The following is a 19,076-nucleotide window of genomic DNA, read 5'->3' as shown; positions in this document are numbered from 1 at the left end:
TTCCTGCTGTACTTGTCTCACAAGTAGAACCCTGTCAGTTTTAAAAGTGGCATCAGAATTCAGTCTATACACACTTTAAGGACCCTGAGCTTCAGCACGGAATCATTTCTTTTTCACCTGATGAGGAACAGATACAAGTGCTGATTATTTTAACAGCTTCCAAACACATTTAATGTGGTTTCATTAAGAACCTAATCGACTGATAGGACATTATTAAAAATCTCACTATGTGTCTAAAATTGTCTTTATAGGTCCATTATTTATCAGCTAAGGAGTCACTGCCCCATAAAACCAACATCCAAAGCCACTGCTTCAACAGTACACATTTACTTTAATATCTTCAAGCTTTTTTGACTTTGCTCCAAAGATGTGAAATAAGTCATTTCACTGCCGTGTGCTTCCATCCATCACGATTGTGCGTAATCCTCACTGATCCTTGAAGCAGAGCCTTTGTGATTTGAAGATAACATCACATGGTGATGACCACATATAATTTCCTCACAGCTGCAGGGTGACATATTAGAGGATATTGCCGCTGCTGAGTCAAAATATTAATTCTTTATGTATTTACATTTTTAGTATGTATGCATATGCTGTGCATATTTAAAAAACAAATGGAATCTTCTGCTTGCTTAAAAATAAGAAGTGCATTTATTTCAGCTCAAGTCGATACTCCATTTCCAGGCTCCCTTATAATGTGTTCATTACTTTGTTTAAAGTGCTGATTCACCAGGTTTGTTAGCAAGCAGGCACATATACAAACAACTAGAAGTCCACCTGCCCTTCCCCCTCCACATGTTTATTATATACCAGTAATCTGAAACAGACTATACCTAAATGTATCCTGGGTCCCTCTCTTCTCCTTGTCATCCTTAATAAGTCTTTTATTTAAAGACTCTTTACTATAATTGAAATAGTGACAAATAAGGATTTACTTACTGAGTAGCTATGGGAGGACTCTGAGAGACGGGCTTCAGAATAGGCTCTGTTTTTAAGCAATTAATGGGTGCATGCTCACCATTTAGACATATTTGAGGTTAGCCTCCTTTTTTGATTACAGACAGGAAGGTCAGATGCAAATGCCTTCCTGCACAGATGGGGCTTTTATGATGGGCCATTAACCCTTGCAGAGGCTGCTAGATTGGTGGGTTGGAAACTCAATTCCCCTATTTTAGTAACTGCGGTCCTGGTACAAATTAAGCAGTGACAGTATAAACTTCCTCTAGTGTATCCTGTGAACTCGTTCCAGACATCCATCACCTGTGGGGAGGAATGGGAGTGGAAGGTGGGGTGAGGACGATTACAGGAGAATTCACTCTGTGGTTTGTCGGCCTTTCTGAGAATACTGGCATTTTAAGGACACCGTTTCTGACAGTTGTGCTCCTACCAGTGTGGGTCCAGCAAGGATCTGAGTCAGGATTTGTCAGATGGCACCACCTACCAAGAAGAATTCAAGACTTGCTTCCCAATCAGCTTAATTCTTCGAAAATATGCCCCTAGATTTTACTGTGCGTCAAGTGAGTGGTGTCGTAGCAGTTCCCTGGGACACGTAGTCAGTCACCTCCTGCAGCGCCTGGAGATGGGCTCCTAACACCTCTTAACTATGTTTAGATTGTATAATTAATACATCTGGCTGGCCATGGGGAGATTTCTCTCTTCATTCTCTCAAACTGTACTGACAAGGCAGTTGTAAATTGCCACACACACAGCCAAGTAGTGCCCTGTTCCTCTTGGCCTGGAGTGGATTTTGAGAACCAAGTGGTGCAGTCCAGGTGAAACTTCTCATGGGCCTCCAAATTCCCCACAATTTCCTAGTATTTTGACTCCAATATATATATTTTTTTCTTTCATTTAACAAATTGATAAGGGCTCCCTGCTAGGTACTACTGATTTTGCCAAATTCTACTTTGTTTTGAATCTTAAAGGCGTTTAGAAGCTGACAGTTTGTGGAAAGGTCTTCCCTGGTCATGCCTGAAAGACAAACCACTGGTGTGTTGGTTTTCTTTCTCAGGGGACACCTGAGATCTCCATCCCTGGTCACAGAAGCCTTTGTATACTTACACTGTAGTGTTCTTAGTTTTCCTAATATGCCTACTCTAGCATAATAAGCCTTTAGAAAACTGTTCAGCAGTGGATGTTATTAACAGAGAAGGGTCTTCTGTGGACATAGTGGAAGGGGGAGGGGGACAGAAACATAGGGACCCCTCTCCTCGCCCCAGAAAAGTTCACATTGAAAGCTGCTCTGTGTCAGAGTTTTCTTGGATTGTTGGTTCTTTGCTGTGGTTTTAATGTCTTCTGCCATCACTAGTTACCTTTCGTACAACAATTTCTCATTTAAACCTGTAATAATAACACAGAGACTTCAGTAGATAGACTGGTATACACATAGAGAAACCCATTTCCAGTCGCCACAACGATAAATCCATACACTTTTTCATGACTTACAAGGTATTTCAAAATTAGCACAGCCAGGTCCTGAGTGGCTCTTTCGAATGTTCTTCAAGATGCAGCCATACTGAACTTTTTTCAGTTCCTTGAAGGCATCCTGTTCTGTTGTGCTTCTGGGTTTTTGCATGTTTTTCCTCTTCTTGGGACCTCTTCCAAGCTCTCTCACCCTGCCCATCTCCTCCAGTAGCTGACTCCCACTCAGAGTCTCTGTCTCAGCCTCCTCCAGGGAGCTTTACCTGCTTCCTGGGCCGAGCTGGTACCCCGTCAGAGACTTCCATGGTCCCTGGGCTTACCTGGTTTGCATTTTACAAAAGTTTACAATAGTCTCAAGGCAGTCCCGTGTCTAAGCGTCTGCCTTACACTTGTTGCTCATCCCACTGTGCCACCGTCTCTATTGCCTCATGACAAAGGACTCAGTTTGGAGACGACTTTCTTTTTTTTTTTTTTTTTTTTTTTTTTTTGCGGCGGTACGCGGGCCTCTCACTGCTGTGGCCTCTCCCGCTGCGGAGCACAGGCTCTGGACATGCAGGCTCAGCGGCCATGGCTCACGGGCCCAGCCGCTCCGCGGCACTTGGGATCTTCCCGGACCGGGGCACGAACCCGCGTCCCCTGCATCGGAGGGCGGGCTCTCCACCACTGCGCCACCAGCGAAGCCTGGAGACGACTTTCTTTAAGTCAAGAAGCCCAGCCCAAGTCTGCTTCACTGTTGGATTCTTGAATATTCCACTCAGCTACCTCCAACCTGTTCCACAGGAGGGGAGGGGAGGGGAGAGGCAAATGGAATGGTCTCTCTGCTCCTTCGTCCTCTCCAGTTCGAAGGGTTTTTCTAAGCTGGGGTGCAGAGGTGGAGAGTGTAGGGGTCGTATTGGTGGGGGAGGGCCTGGGTCTCCTAGCTCCAATTTCCACATTCAAGTTTGTTTTCTCTTCTATCTTTCACCTGTGCCCTGGGCTCTGTGAACTTGGTATCTGTGCTGGTCTGATTCTGCTAACTTGCTCTGGGAGCACATGGTGGCCCACACTCCCTGGTCTAATGCGGGATGGTTGCAGTGGATGAGGAAAGAACTCATGGGCTGATATCTCAAATTATTATGAGATTACACAGATTTCATACTTAAGTGTAATTATGTATCCAGGGTCCTTATCCCCACCATACTGAAAGCTCTGTGAGTACAGTAGACATTTGAACAGTTTGGTTGTTTGAAAGAAAGAGATTTTAAATGCTCAGCCTCCCTTACAATAAAAGAAATCCAAACCAAAGCAACTATGTAACACCAATTTTCACCAACCAAATTAGCCAAGATCGTTTTATTATTTTAAAATTTCCTTAAACAGCAAGGTCTTACCGTATAGCACAGGGAACTATATTCAATATCCTGTGATAAATTACAGTGGAAAAGAATATGAAAAAGAATGTATATATACGTATAACTGAGTCATTTGCTCTGCAGCAGTAATTAACACAACATTGTAATTCAACTATACCTCAATAAAAAATAAATTTAAAAAAATGTCCTAGTGCAGGCAAAGTTACAATGAAACAGTCTCAAGAATGTATCTTGGATGTAACTTTTTAAAAACTAAATTTATTTATTTATTTATTTTTGGCTGTGTTGGGTCTTTGTTGCTGCGCATGGGCTTTCTCTAGTTGCTGCAAGCGGCGGCTACTCTTCATTGTGGTGTGTGGGCTTCTTATGGCGGTGGCTTCTCTTGTCGCGGAGCATGGGCTCTAGGCACACAGGCTTCAGTAGTTGTGGCTTGCGGGCTCTAGAGCGCAAGTTCATTAGTTGTGGTGCATGGGCTTAGTCGCTTTGCAGCATGTGGGATCTTCCCGGACCAGGGCTCGAACCCATGTGTCCCCTGCATTGGCAGGCAGATTGTTAACCACTGCACCACCAGGGAAGCCTGACATTGTCTTTTAGCAAATAATCTAAAATGCACAAGGGTCTTATCATAGCCTTCATTATAAAAGTGGGCAAATTGGAAGTAAATGATCAAGAAAAATGGTAAATTTTTATTTGTTTATTCAATGCTGGAATATTATACAACCCCTAAAAACGATGTTTATGAAGAGTCCCTAATGACACGTGGAAATGCTGATGGTACTGAGTGAAAAAAACGTTATTATATGGCAACATTTAATATAATCTCATCTATGTAAGAATCTACACATGGAAAGTTGTATAGAAAAAGAACTAAGAGAAAAATATCCGTTAGTAGTTATTTATTCTAAAAGGCCCACATGGGGGGATTTTTATGTTCATTTATACTATGTAAAATTGTTTTTCATATTTTCTTCCATGGCTGACTTTGTAGTCAGAAAAATAAAACCGTAAGCTCCCTGTTTTGAGCCCCCTCTCTGCATAGAAGATCACAGTGGCCTCTGGGGCTTGAGCTTGAAGCTTGCCTACAGTTGGTGCCCAGGGGGACTGGCCACTTGTAGCCTGTCACAACTGAGCAGCCTGCCCTCGGGAACGATGCTTTTCTGATTGTAAATCAGAACACTGGGATTAATCCTCAAGCCCCATTGCTCTGATTTCTGGCTTCTTTCCCTGTACATCATAACTCATTTTGAGCTCTCCCAAGGAATTCTCTCCTGCAAAGAGATTTTGACTTCAAGCCTCTTAAGACAGAGGTGTTTCCTAGGTTTTAGGAATTTATTTTTCTTTTCTGGTTGGTTTAATAAAAATCAGTCCACCTTCAGATTGACTCCAGAGCAAGGCTTGAGAGCATATTGGTTTTGTGTGGTGTTCTGTTGGGGGCTTGTATAAGACAGAGTTGGGAAGAGAGGTTTGCAGGAATGTATTAACACAGGACCCACTCAGACTGTTGTTTCGGGGTCTATTCACAGGATTGGGTGTTCAGTATGAGTTTTTAAGCCATGGATAAATGAGTAAGGAAGAAATACAGGTAGCGAACAAAAAGAGTTGAACTTTGCAGACTCAAGTAGTTACAGTCTCATGTGTAATGTGAAACTGTAAACTAACTCGGATTAATGTGATGCTTTGGGCGACCTGCGGTTGATTGTTTTATATTTTCAGGTGTCATTTATTGATTTCTCCTTGCCTCTGGGTACTCGCTCCATCATGCAACGTGGTATGTCTGGTGATTGATCTGATGCCTCTTTTAAGGCGTAATATGGAGCCATGGAGAGAGGCGGAGGCCTTGAGTGATTATGGAGCCTCTACAACTCCCTCTTTCGCTTTTTTATTGAAGTATAATTGACCTCAACACTATGGTAGTTTCTGGTACACAACATGGTGATTCGATATTTCTATACATTACAAAGTGATCACCACGATAAGTCTAGTTACCATCTGTCACCATACAAAGTTGTTATATACTATTACTGTCTGTATACCCATGCTGTAGGTTTCATCCCCATGACTTATTTATTTATTTATTTATTTTTAACGTCTTTATTGGGGTATAATTGCTTTACAATGGTGTGTTAGTTTCTGCTTTATAACAAAGTGAGTCAGTTATACATATACATATGTTCCCGTATCTCTTCCCTCTTGCGTCTCCCTCACTCCCACCCTCCCTATCCCACCCCTCTAGGTGGTCACAAAGCACCGAGCTGACCTCCCTGTGCTATGCGGCTGCTTCCCACTAGCTATCTATTTTACATTTGGTAGTGTATATATGTCCATGCCACTCTCTCGCTTTGTCACAGCTTCCCCTTCCCCTTCCCCGTATCCTCAAGCCCATTCTCTAGTAGGTCTGTGTCTTTACTCCTGTCTTACCCCTAGGTTCTTCTTGACATTTTTTTTCCTTAAATTCTATATATATGTGTTAGCATACGGTATTTGTCTTTCTCTTTCCGACTTACTTCACTCTGTATCACAGACTCCAGGTCCATCCACCTCATTACAAATAGCTCAATTTCATTTCTTTTTATGGCTGAGTAATATTCCATTGTATATATGTGCCACATCTTCTTTATCCATTCATCCAATGATGGACACTTAGGTTGTTTCCTGGCTATTGTAAATAGAGCTGCAATGAACATTTTGGTACATGACTCTTTTTGAATGTGTTCTGCCTATGTTTATTTTGTCATTAGAAGTTTATACCTCTTATTCTCCCTCACTTATTTCACTCATTCCGCCCACCCTCTCCCTTCTGGCAACTGTCTGTTTGTTCTTCCATCTATGACTCTGTTTCTGTTTTATGTTTGTTCATTTGTTTTTCTTTTTAGATTCCACATCTAAGTGAAATCATATGGTATTTGCCTTTCTCTATCTAACTTACTTCACTTAGCATAATACCCTCAAGGTCCATCCCTGTTGTTGCAAATGGCAACATTTCATTCTTTCTATGGCTGAGTAATATTCCATTGGATATTTATACCACATCTTCTTTATCCATTCATCTACTGATGGACATTTAGGTTGCTTTCATATCTCAGCTTTTATAAATAATGCTGCAGTGAAGATAAGGGTGTATATGTCTTTTCAGTTTAGTGTTTTTGTTTTCTTCAGAAAAATACCCAGAAGTGGAATTGCTGGATCGTGTGGTATTTCTGTTTTTAATTTTTTGAGAAACCTCCATACTGTTTTCCACAGTGGCTGTACCAGTTCCCATTCTCTGTCTCTGTAACTCTTGAGCCCTTTCCACTGGCTTTTGGTAGCTGTATACCAAAATGATGCAAACAGCCATGTCTGGTTTAAGACCTCCAGAGACTGAGACTTAAGTTAAGAGGATAGAAGAAGTTAAGGGTTGTAAGGAATTTCTTCACTTATCAGGCAGTCAGAGGCAGAGAATGACCAAGAGGCGCACCAGGATAAAGCATGCTAAGAGGGGAAAGAAGGTCAAAGAAGGGGGTGATCCGAAGTGTCATGTGTTGCACACCTTTCAGGTGGGTTAGGAATTAGAGGAGGCCATTACGTTTGGTCCTTAGAAGGTGGTCAGAGACCTTTTCAAGAGCAATACAACAGTTGAATTGTGGAGGTTGAAGGCAGATTACAGTGAAGTGAGAAGTTAGGGAGGCAAGGAAGTTGGGTGGTGAAGGAAAGAAAAGAGTTGGGGAGGTTGTTGAGCAAAACTTTGCGGGGAGTAGGTAATGCGGAGCATGTTTGGAGATTGAGGTCAAGGAGAATGAAGAGAGATGGGGGTAAAAGATGTGCTAATGTTGCAATAATGTTCAAATAATGTTGAAAATCGGATTAAAAAATGGGGGTGGAGGAATTAGCCATTTCCTCCTGTGAGGGGAGATGAAATGAAATAAAGGGTTTGGCAGGAAAGAATCAAAGGTGTTCATGCTTGATGGGCTGAGTCAAGTAGAAGGTGAAATAACTGGGGAGGATGTGGAAGGGTGGGCAGCATGGGCTGGTGACCAGGAAAGAGTAGCAAGGGTTTCAAACCTACTGCCATGAGAGCGGGAAGGTGCATCCATAAACCAACTCTAGGTGCCTTTAGAAGTAATTAATATACATCACACTCTTCATTTAAACAGCTCCTAGAGATCCCCATGATCAGACAAATCCATAACTATTTATTTATTGTACCCACAAAATATTCCAGAGATCTGCTTACTTTCTCTTCAAAGCAACCCCTTGGTGATTATTCTTTTTCATTCCTCTAATTGTACACTAGAGAAAGCCTCAGTTAGATGCAACTAGTTTTTAGACCACTGCACACCTGCGGATCTTGTTGACGCATGCCAGAGCCCCACACTCTCTGTAAGCCCTGGCTTTAAAGAGGAAGAAGCCAAGACTTTTCAAATAATGGAGCCTTGAATCAGTCATGTTTCCTGGGTTTTCAATTCTAACCTGCACCCACTCATTAAGGTAATCATAAAACGGAGTTACCTCCATCTGCTCCAGGAACTTTCAAAGTGCTCCTGGCACTGTGAGGAAAGCACAGGAAAAAGAAAACAAAAAGGTTGGCATTGTGTGGAAACCCTACACTAAATCAGGGGGAAATGGCCTCCTTATCGGATTTCTCTCAATACAGCCATCATTTCCTTTATAATTTACTGAAGGGCTATAATGGGGATTAATTTGCCTCTTAGGATATCAAGAACTGTTTCTAATATTGGCAAAAGGCTGCCTGTAATTTGAAACTCCTGAAGTTCAGAGAAAGGTCAGGGCCTGTTCACTTGTGTGCTGCTAAAAGAGGATTCTTGCGGAGGACACTCTGGGTTCAACTTCTGGAATGGCTAGAGGTCTCAGAGGCTTCTCATGCAGATGAGTGGGTGCTGGGTATGGGACTGAGGTCTCTTCTTCGGCAAAGAACACGTCTCAGGTGATCAGCAATTAAGAAAGTGTATCACCGAGGATATGGAGAGAAAGACCTGTTTTAACAGATTTCAAGGACAGGTAATCTGTTTTATTGACAAGGATTTTTTAGTCTAAATATCGCTAGAAATCACAATCACTATCAACAAGACTGGGATGAAACGAGACCTATGTGGCCGCTGAATGGTGTTTTAGCAACTGCAAACAGTGCTTTGAACCCTACAGGGGAAGATGGACAGGACCTATAACCAGAAGTCTCTTCTCTTTTCCTAGGTCTTTACTCCTTTTTCATTTTGGGGGGTAATTCAGGATTTGTGGCTTTCCTTCCACCTTTGGGATGGAGGATGGTAAATGGGATTTGAAGCGTTATTACCACTTAAGGTAGGACAGAGGGCACTTTCACCTATATGGGGAGCTGAAGACAACCAGGTTCTTTAATTAAAGGATGACTCTTACACGGGTGAGAACAAGAGACAGTGCTGGCCATCCCAGATAATTTGCCCTATAGATTTCATCACAACTGATACAACAGCTTCTGTGAACTGTGTATCAGGTCATGAAAATGACTTTCCAACTCAGCTCTTTGTAACTTTACCTCTAGTTAAAGACTAAACTTTCCCCCCAATTCTATTATCAACCAACCTTAACTCCCCACCCTCCCAACCAATGCCTGAGGCTGGTTTGCTGACTCTGGAAGGCCCCATTTGGGAGATGAGCCTCGTGGGGCCTCTGAGCACAGCTTAGGAGCTCTGTGAACGAGGGGCACACGGTACCCGAGTTCTGGGAGCTCTCGGGGGATATGCTGATATGATGAACTGTTTCTGTTATCTGATAGTTCTTTCTATACCCCTGGCAAGTATCTATCACATGCTGCCCTAGGACTTGAAGGTTGTTCAATCGGAAAGGGATGAAAAGTCAGTTGCTGTGCTGGGCCTGGCCATTTGCTAAAAACCTCAAACACGCAATTTGTACAGGTCCCAAGCTTCTACTTTACTGATGTATACTGCCTTTGCGCTACTCTCCAGCCATCTGTGCTGCAACAGTGGTCATTGCAATCCCTTTTACCCTTTGGTGTAGAAATGAGATGCTGTGTTCATAGCATCCGTGCCTTCTCTGTGCTCCCATGTCATCTCCAGACTGCCATCCTCTGTGCCAGCACTGCACAGCTGACCTCTACAACACTGGGAGCGTCTGCCTGAGGTGCCAGAATGCCCAGTACCTGCTGCTAGAAGATCTCTGTGTTCCCGATTGCCCATCTGGATACTTCGCAGAGAGAGGAGCTTGTAAAAGTGAGTAAGCGCTGGACACAGGAGCTGGCGTGCCTCATGAGCTTCTCTTGGGCAATAGCTGAGAAGGCTGGAACTTCCCGAGAGGGAGAGAGGCAGGAAGCACACTGTAGGACAATAAACCAGACCAGCTAATGCTCTCTGCGCTGGGACTTTTATTAACGGCTCTTGGGATGATGCTTTGGAGGGGAATTTGGCTTCATAGGTTCTCTTTATGTCTCTTTCATCTGCAGAATGTCACTACTCCTGCAGAACCTGCCGGGGCAGAGGACCCTTCTCCTGCTCCTCATGTGACACCGACCTTGTTCTGTCCCATCTTGGCACCTGCAGCGCTGCCTGCTTCCCAGGGCACTATCTCGATGACAACCACACTTGTCAGCGTAAGTTTTTTTGTTTTTGTTTTGTTTTTGCTGTACGCGGGCCTCTCACTTCTGGGGCCTCTCCCGTTGTGGAGCACAGGCTCCAGACGCGCAGGCTCAGCGGCCATGGCTCACGGGCCCAGCCGCTCCGCGGCATATGGGATCTTCCCGGACAGGGGCACGAACCCGTGTCCCTTGCATCGGCAGGCAGACTCTCAACCACTGCACCACCAGGGAAGCCCATTTTCAGCGTAAGTTTTAAAAAATGAACTTTCTCTCCTTTCCTGCTCTTCTGGAGTCATTGAAGGAAACAGGGATTTTTTGCTTCCATATTTTCACCTGGTAGCCTTTATTTTTAGAAAAGAAAGAAAATGAGTCTACAAAGCATATGGATGCCATTAGCAGATTGTAACTCAGATATGGGCCTAATTGGAAGTGCTGGACTAGGGATCTCCTCTGCAAGTGCCAGCTGTGTGTTCTTGGGTCAGTCATTTAACCTCTCTGTTCTCTAGTTATCTCATTAAAATCATAAAATTGTTAGTCTAGTTTATTCCCATGGTTTCTCTCAGTGATCCAATTCCAAGATCCTAAGCAGAGAATGGAGCTCATTCTAGTATAAAGACCTGAACCTCAGCACTTCTCTGGGTTTAATTTGTTTTTGACATGTATTTGTTAAATACTGACAGTATGCAAGGCTTGATATGCTACAGAGGATTCAGTTTCTGCCCAAACAGTAGTTTATTTTGTCTTGCATGAAAGTTACTTGTATAGACATCTTAGTTCTCAAATAAGTTAAAATATGATTAATTACCTGAGTCATGCACAAACAAAGAGTTAGGATAAATTAGGGCAAGGGCAAATCTGGGTGGAAAAAAAATTAGGAAGTGATTCACAGATGAAGGAACAGTTTTGAAATACGCTGAGGCAGCTTACTTTATTTCAATCAGTAAAGTGTCAGTTGCCAAAAAACTGTGTTACACTTTTCTCATTTTGAAAATGACAGTTAACAAATACAGTACTGATATTTCAATTTTCTGTCCTAGGAAGTACCATGTTGAAGGAATTATAGAGTAATGGTTAAGAGAGTGGGCTCTAGAATCAGGTAACTAAAGTTCAAATCCTAACTGCCACTTAACTAGCTTTGTGACCTTGAGTAGGTGAATTAACCACTAGGCCTCAGTTTCCTTTTTCTATAAAAGGGGGATTATAATAGTGCCTACCTCTAATGTCATTGCACTTAGCACAGACCCTAGCAGAGAATAAGCTCTCAGTATAGCTACTGTTGTTATCATCATCATCATCATCATCATCATTATCGTCATGTGAAATGAGAGGCAAATCAAACAATAAAAGATACTTATATTTTATAGATACAAAGATAGGTATTACTGTTAGTTTATGGAGATTCTTGCAAGGATTTGCATTTGAAATGAAGTTATATGGAACCCACCATTTTGCATCATCTGTTGAGATACCATAGATAAAAAGCCCTTTTGGATCAATGAAAAGAGTTGTTTTTTTTTTAACTTTTGTAACAAAATCTTTGCTTGGTATATATCAACTGTCTGCTGGAATCTGTAGATTCTGTAACACAAGAGACACGAATGAAACACTTGCATATTCTATTCAGGAGCAAAAGAGTGTCGGTGTAGAATAGTGACTTAGATATTTGAGGCTCTTCACTGCAGTGGAATCACAGAAATAAAAGTTCAAAAGTAAAAAACAAAATCCCTTATATGGCTTATGGGTGGCAAAAATACGTTGCATTGAAGTATTTCTCTTCTGGGAAGCTTCTGCTCTGCACAAATGCATTTGCTATGCTACCATGTAAATAAGATTTTATAGACTATTTCAGTTAAATTAAGCATCTTCTAACTTTAGTCCTTTGCTAAAGCTTAGGTTTCCTTCATCCAAAGCCTGAGTAAGGTAAGGTATGCCCCTAAGTTGGGCTATTTGAGTTTCTAATACATAAAAAAAAATCCACAATGTCCCTTTCTACTGCTCATCATTATAGACAATTATAGTCCTGACAATTTTAGGAATTGTGCAGTAAAGGGCTTTTAAGGAAATATAATCAATATTAAGGGGAGGAATTAATAACCATATTATAGAAGAAAGTAAGAGCTTCAGAGCTGTCTGGATTCTGATTACAGGAACCTTTAGAAATTGCGTACTGAGCTCTAAAATTTCAGGATAGCCAGTTGAGAAGGAACTTTCAAGAAGAGATGATAAATGAGGTTCTCAGTACTTGAAACCGTAGTGCCCTAGAGTAGGAGGAAGACTCCAGCGCACCTGAGCCAACCTTGCACCCAGGGCAGAGATTCTCTCTCACCCCCTCACAGGCTGCTACAGATGAGGAAGGAAGCCAGGTGCATTGCTGGGGATGAGGGCTGTTTCTCATCAGCCCTAGAGCCTCCTTCTGGAGCAGTGTAGAATGGCTCCTCCCTCATTCACACGATTCCCTTCCGAGGTCTGACATTAGCTTGGACTTCTCTGTTCTGAGCAGGACTGGAGTCAGTGGAGTATTGAGCAGAAAGGGGGGGACCGTCTCAGAGGTCGGGAGGGAGACGAGGCGTCATAGGCTGTGAGGTTCCCTCCTCCTTAATGAACGATAGTTAAAGTATCAGTACATCTCTGCTTCCCTCACTGCTTTCTGGTCCCCTAGGCCCCTTCTTCACTGTCCTCTTAGCTCTTTCCATGGGGTCACTGACCTCGGAGAGCTGCACCTGCTACTCCAGACGTTGTCACACCAACGTGACTGCAGTAAGACTAATACCCTCTGGTCTGAATATTGTAAGAGGGAGAAAAGGCTCCTCACCCACACTCCTCTGAACGGGGAAGCTAGAACCCAAGGGGCTTGGTTGCGTGCAGAACTACTTTGAGTGAGACAAGGTCACTTGGGGATTGCCTTGGAGACGGCTGAGGGGTTCGATTAAAGAGGAAGAAGCGTTTGAAGAGAAACGATGGAAGCCCCCTGCTTCTTAGTGTGACACCACTGCATCCCTCCAAATCCTCCATATAGTCTTTGAACATTTCCAAATGCTCGGCGGGACCCCATTTCTTTTGGGAGTCAGTGAAGGAGCTGAGTTTTGCTTTGGGAATGAGAGACTTCACGGAAGGATTCAAGACCACGGAGGCAGACAGAAGCTCGAGGAAGTAAACTAACTACAAGAAACTCTCAGCTGTCAGTAGAGGGGCCTTGTTTTGCAGCTCCATGTCCAGCGGGGCATCCAGCTGACACTGAGGTTACGTGAAGGCTCTTCAGTTTAAGATTGTGTTAGTTCCTTTAGTAACCATGTCAACTTTTAGTAAGCTTTCAATCAACTAAGATTCTTAGATCATTTTTTATAATAATGCTTTCTAAACAGGCCTTCTGTCCTCTCTGTTTGTACACTTGGTTACAGAACATAAATGCAAGACTTTAGTTACAGTTTAGCTTATTTCGTCTGATTAGTTTATTGACACAATGGGCCAAAATAAGTTTAAGTTTTTCTTTCAGCTGGTGAAACTTAACTCTGCGTGTATCCTCTGTAAGTGTACGTGTCATATTTAAATATCATTAGCATAATTTCTTTGTTTTCATTAAAGTAATGAATAAAAATATTGGCCAACTAAGAAATTAAGACTTCATCATAATACTCTACTAAAGACATTCATTTCCAATTACAAAGATTTACTGACAACTTTCTGAGTATGTATTTCAACCATCTTCAAATCCACTTACAGCTGGTAGACCCCACTTCATTTTTGTATCCACAAGTTTATATTTAGGGCTTTCGTCAAACGCTTTGGCAAAATTAAGATAACAACATGTGTAGAAATCCTACCTCCCGAAAGGATAAAAGTTTAGTCTCATATAAGTTTTCAACAATAAAAATATTTTTTTCTAATATTTTCAAACTGAAAATCCAGTCTAGAATTTTCCTAAGACCTTTTATTACAAGTCTACATATTCTAACAAATATTTTATACCAGTGGCTTTTCTTGTAGGTGAAACAAAAGGAATTTCTTTTTATTTTAGAGGGAGGTCATTTTTCTGCACTGTGCCACACACTTTGATATCCTTTAGCACTAAAACTCACATGATCACTCTCTAGACTTTTCCTCTGACACATGCTGAGAGAAAATTTTAGAGGGAGGCAGAGATGCTAGTGCTTGAGTATATAGAATTACAATATCTGGCTTCTTTCACTTATGTTGCAAGTATTTATTGAACACCAACAAAATTACAGATAACCAGCTAGGTGCTGGGGACTATGGCAAGGAACAACAGAAACCTCGTCTTCGCTTTCATGAAGCTTACAGCTGTGAAGGATACAGATGGTAAATAATCGCTGAAATTGAACCTTTTTATGTATGGCATGAATGAAAGGTATAAGAACAGTACCTGGGAGACCTGTTCTAGACTGGAGAGTCAGGGAAGGCCTTCTTGAAGAAGAGACTGAAGAATGAATAAGAGTTAAAGACAAGAGACTTGGAGATTATATTGAGAGGATTCAAATGTGTGTATTATGATTTCTAAGTAGAAAGAATGGAGGGAATGATGGAGAAGCAATATTTACAGAAATGATGGCTGGAATTTTTCCAGGCCTGAAGAAAGATATGAGCTCATAGATGAAAGTGTCCTCTGACACCTGAGAAGTATGAATTAAAAAATCACTCTTACAGATATATGGAAAATAGAATGCAAGGGACTCAAACCAATTAGGAGGCTATGATAGTGGTCCAGGAGGAGATGATAATGGCTTGGACATATCGGCATTTGTGGATATGGAGAAAAGCAAAAAGTTCTGAGAATTATATAGGAGAGTTCAAACAAATAAGATCCAGTAAGTAATTGAATTAGGAGTGAGAGAAAGGGAGGTGCCAGGAGAGACTCTAAGGTTTCTAGCATGAACAACTGAGTCAATGGAGAAATGCTAGTTGTTGAATCAGGCAGAGATGGAAGCATGACCAGATTTGGAGATCATCCCTGAATGCCTAAATTAAGTGACTGCTAAGAATTACAACTGAGTAAGTCAGTAAGCCAGGTCACCTTAAAGTCCTTCGTATCTTAAAATATGGGATTTCCTGAGCTCCAAAATAAGTTGATGCCTAATTTTAATCTTGGTATCAGACAAAAATCTGAATCTACATCATAAACTGTAGGGGCCCTGATTCCTTAAGAAGCAAGGTTCCAAGGACACTCTGGACTATTATTCCAGAGATCTTGGAATAAGTATAAATTAATCCTGTTGCTGAGTCACAGGGCAGTTTGGATGTGGGATTTCTGTTCTTGGGTTTATAATTTATCTTCTCTGGAAAATAAAATTACCCTCTTTGATGTTGGAAAACAAGATTAACATTTTCTGTTTCTGTTGATCGCAGGGTAGGATTCTGAGCCGTGATTAAAAAATAGGTTGGAGGGAGGCTCCGTTGCTTTGCAGCATCTGTCTAGGTTTGATCAGTGCTTCAGTATTTGCAGTTGTAATCATCTGGTCATTTTCTTTTCCTATCTGCTCAGCATGCGACCCACATTGTGGAAGCTGTGATTCACAGGCCAGCTGTACCTCCTGCCGAGACCCAAACAAGGTCCTGCTCTTTGGAGACTGTCAGCATGAGAGCTGTGCCCCACAGTACTATCTTGACTTCGCCACCAAGACATGCAAAGGTGAAGCGTTTCCAGAAATGCACGAGTCTTCTACCTGTCGATGCCCCTTTACTAGAGAAGTCTGCTCCCACATTGGGAAAATACTGTCATCAGATGTTTAGACTTTCTCTGATAAAAAGTCATTATGTATGTATTAAGCAAATATTTTTCTCTATCTACCGTGTACTAGATATTATGCCAGGTCTTAGTAACTAGACCAGAGATGGCAAACTGGAAACCCTCAGCTTGTATTTAATCCAAGACAGGGGTCTGTGGTTTTGTTTTTTGTTTTTTGTTTTGATCCACTGAATTTAACAGCGTTTTACAATTTTTAATTCTTTGCCTTTTAAACATCAGAAGACTTCACATACAAAAATTGAGATTTTCAGTGTCTTCTGAAAAAGTCAGGTTTGGCGGCACTGGATTTGCATTCCCACAGTGCAGCAGTAGGTTGATGAGTAGCTGTCGTCTCTGTTGGGTTGAACATGATCTCCTAAGGGTGCCACAGTGCCCACCGTTCCCTGTCTTATCACACCAGGCCTATTTCAAAGATTTACATTGCCTTCCAGGCAATGTAAATTGCCTACCAGGCCTATTTCAAACATTTACATGCCCTGTAGGCATTTGCATTTACAACTCTAGACTGCCAGACTCAAAGCTTAATGAGGACAGGAGTTGTGTCCGATTTGTTCATCTCTTGCTTAACATGCTTTAATGAGTGAAGACACAGCCCCTGTCCTCCAGGAGTTTATAAGCAAGCATTGTCAAAAACCGAGTACTACCTTTTACCTTGTTTTCCAGTGTTTAACATTATTGGAGCTTATGCTCTTCAAATGGCAGGACTCAGCAAGCGGAAAGACAGAATTAAAGGATGGATTTCCCTTGCTTCTGTTCCATTTCCCTTCTCCATTCCTCCATTCCACATTCCCCACCCACCCACCCACCCCTCCGACCTTTCAAATTCTGCCAGAGAAGCTAGGGCTCAGAGATGGAGGTCAGACATCTGTCAAGTAAACTTGGGATGCTTTAAAGTTTTGCAAAATTGCATACGTTCCATTCCAAGAAATTCTACTTGGTTGTTAACTGAGGCGGTCTGCTGTGCTCAAGACCACAGAACCTTTTCTAGTTTTTCCCTTCTAACCAGTGGTTGTCAGTCTGTGGTGAAAACAAGGTTATCACAAATCCTCCATGTTGTAAATGATTTCATAACTATGCTGGCAGTTTTCAAGGCTCTGTTTTAGTCATTTTCCCTCAGGACTGATTCAGTCAAATAAATGAGTGAGATTAACTTTATAAATCTTCTTGGAAGCACGTGTACCATCGTGCACATTTACCTGCTTCTTTGGGACTTAGAAACACTGCATCAAAGAAGAGAGAAAGGGGACTAATGGGAGGTTTCCCCAGTTTCTTAGAGGAGAGGGATGGTGGGGTGAGGCAGCGCCGAGTGGAGATACGTTCTCCAAGGAAACCAGTTCAGCAGCAAACATTTATTAAACTGCTATGTGCCAGGCACTGTGCTGAGTTCCTTAAATTCATTATTCCATTTAATCTTCACAGTAGCCTTATGAAATAGGTGCTATTCTTATCCCTGTTTTACAGAAAAGGAAACTGAGGCTCAAAAAGCTTAAGGAAAGTGTGCAAGACATGCAGATAAAAAGTGCCAAAGCCATGACTTGAATACAGATTTACCTGACTTCAAAAACAAGTACTTAATCCTGCTACTTTGTCCCGCCTTCCATGCACGAAGCACTTAACCTTACCAGCTAGAACTCTGCATTTTATGACTGCAAAATTGCCCATCCAAATTGCCTGGGCCATCAGCATTTTATGACTGCAAAATTGCCTGGGCCATCAAGAACAACAGCCACAACAACTAGCATAATCACAATGACAAAAACAATAGCCAAGCACCCTGTCTTCCTGGCCCTGACTCTGCGGTAGTTCTTGTGTTGAACCTGATGATCTGTATTTCTAACCATCCCCCTGAATTACTTGGGTGCGCATCTAAGGCTGGGAGCCCCTAGAACATAAACTTCCTGAGGGCAGGGTCTACACCCGCCACACGAGGTTCAGGGCCATACATCCCGTCAGTGCTTGTTCAGTGAATGAGCATGTAAAGGAGTCAGCTCTGCTCTAAATGAGATCTGTTATTTCAGGAACTCCTTTATTTCTGGACAGTTCGTTTACACCCCTTGTAAGTCTAATGTCATTGGTTCATTCTGTTGTGCTGGTCAACGCCTGATTTTTGAGAGGAAGAGAGTCACGTGGCCGGTGTCAGTGGAGGGAGCAGATGCACTCTTCGTTGAGTCTCTGACATCCTTTACCTATTGGCATTTGGAGGAGGTCAGATGAGGTTTGTGGGAGCAAATAGACCACTCCCTGGAACAGGCTTTGCATGAAGGAGCGATCCTTGTACGCGCCATGTCTAACGTAATTAGGAAACGCTCAACCTCAGAGAGGCGTTCAGGCTACTACAAGCAGAGCCTCGTTAGAGCTCACTTATCCGACATCTCTTCTGTTGTCCTCACTCACCCCATGCAGCTGCAGCCAGTGTCCTCATAAATTAGTCTGTGGTGCTGAGGGTGGACAGAAAGGAAGCTGACCGAAAGAACTTTCTTTCTAGAGTGTGACTGGAGTTGCAATGCGTGTCACGGGCCTCTGAGGACAGACTGCCTGCAGTGCATGGATGGCTATGTTCTCCAGGACGGGGCCTGTGTGGAGCACTGCTCACCATCATTTTACCGGGACCTGGGCCTCTGCAAGAGTAAGTGTCTGGAGCCCTTGCTCTGTGCTCATCCAAGCTTCCGCCCCCTCTGTATTTTACTGTTCTGAGAAGGAGCCTGTGGCCAGTTTCCTGTCTGGCTTTTTATCCAATTTCTTGTTTCTTTCCTAAGAGTTTTTCTTTGTTCTAATGCAAATGTCCGCTCTTTCCTTCTCCCACGCCCCGGTACAACATTTGCTAAATTTGAAATCCACATGGGAATCTTGGAGGTATATGGCCACACAAACAGATATGGTTTGACCATTAGTTTTGGATTTCCTTAAAACTTGAACAGTCCTGTGCTCCAGATGGAGAGGTCTGCACGCTCTGGTCATTTGAGCACATGGAAAGAGT

The 19,076-nt window shown here is 42.5% G+C and overlaps 1 protein-coding gene across 1 annotated transcript in view; it reads left to right on the top strand.

Moving 5' to 3' along the window:
- FRAS1 (Fraser extracellular matrix complex subunit 1) overlaps window positions 1–19,076 on the top strand; it is a 452,432-nt gene that overhangs the window by 271,390 nt on the left and 161,966 nt on the right. Inside the window, exons 21-24 of the mRNA XM_007455407.1 lie at window positions 9,824–9,976; window positions 10,207–10,353; window positions 15,836–15,982; window positions 18,585–18,725. Of these exons, the coding sequence (XP_007455469.1) occupies window positions 9,824–9,976; window positions 10,207–10,353; window positions 15,836–15,982; window positions 18,585–18,725 (588 nt within the window). The remainder of the gene's footprint in view (window positions 1–9,823; window positions 9,977–10,206; window positions 10,354–15,835; window positions 15,983–18,584; window positions 18,726–19,076) is intronic.

This window comes from Lipotes vexillifer, unplaced genomic scaffold (assembly GCF_000442215.2).
Source record: "Lipotes vexillifer unplaced genomic scaffold, Lipotes_vexillifer_v1.1 scaffold749, whole genome shotgun sequence".
Lineage (NCBI taxonomy): Eukaryota > Metazoa > Chordata > Mammalia > Artiodactyla > Lipotidae > Lipotes > Lipotes vexillifer.
This window is presented reverse-complemented; position numbering and strand designations above follow the sequence as displayed.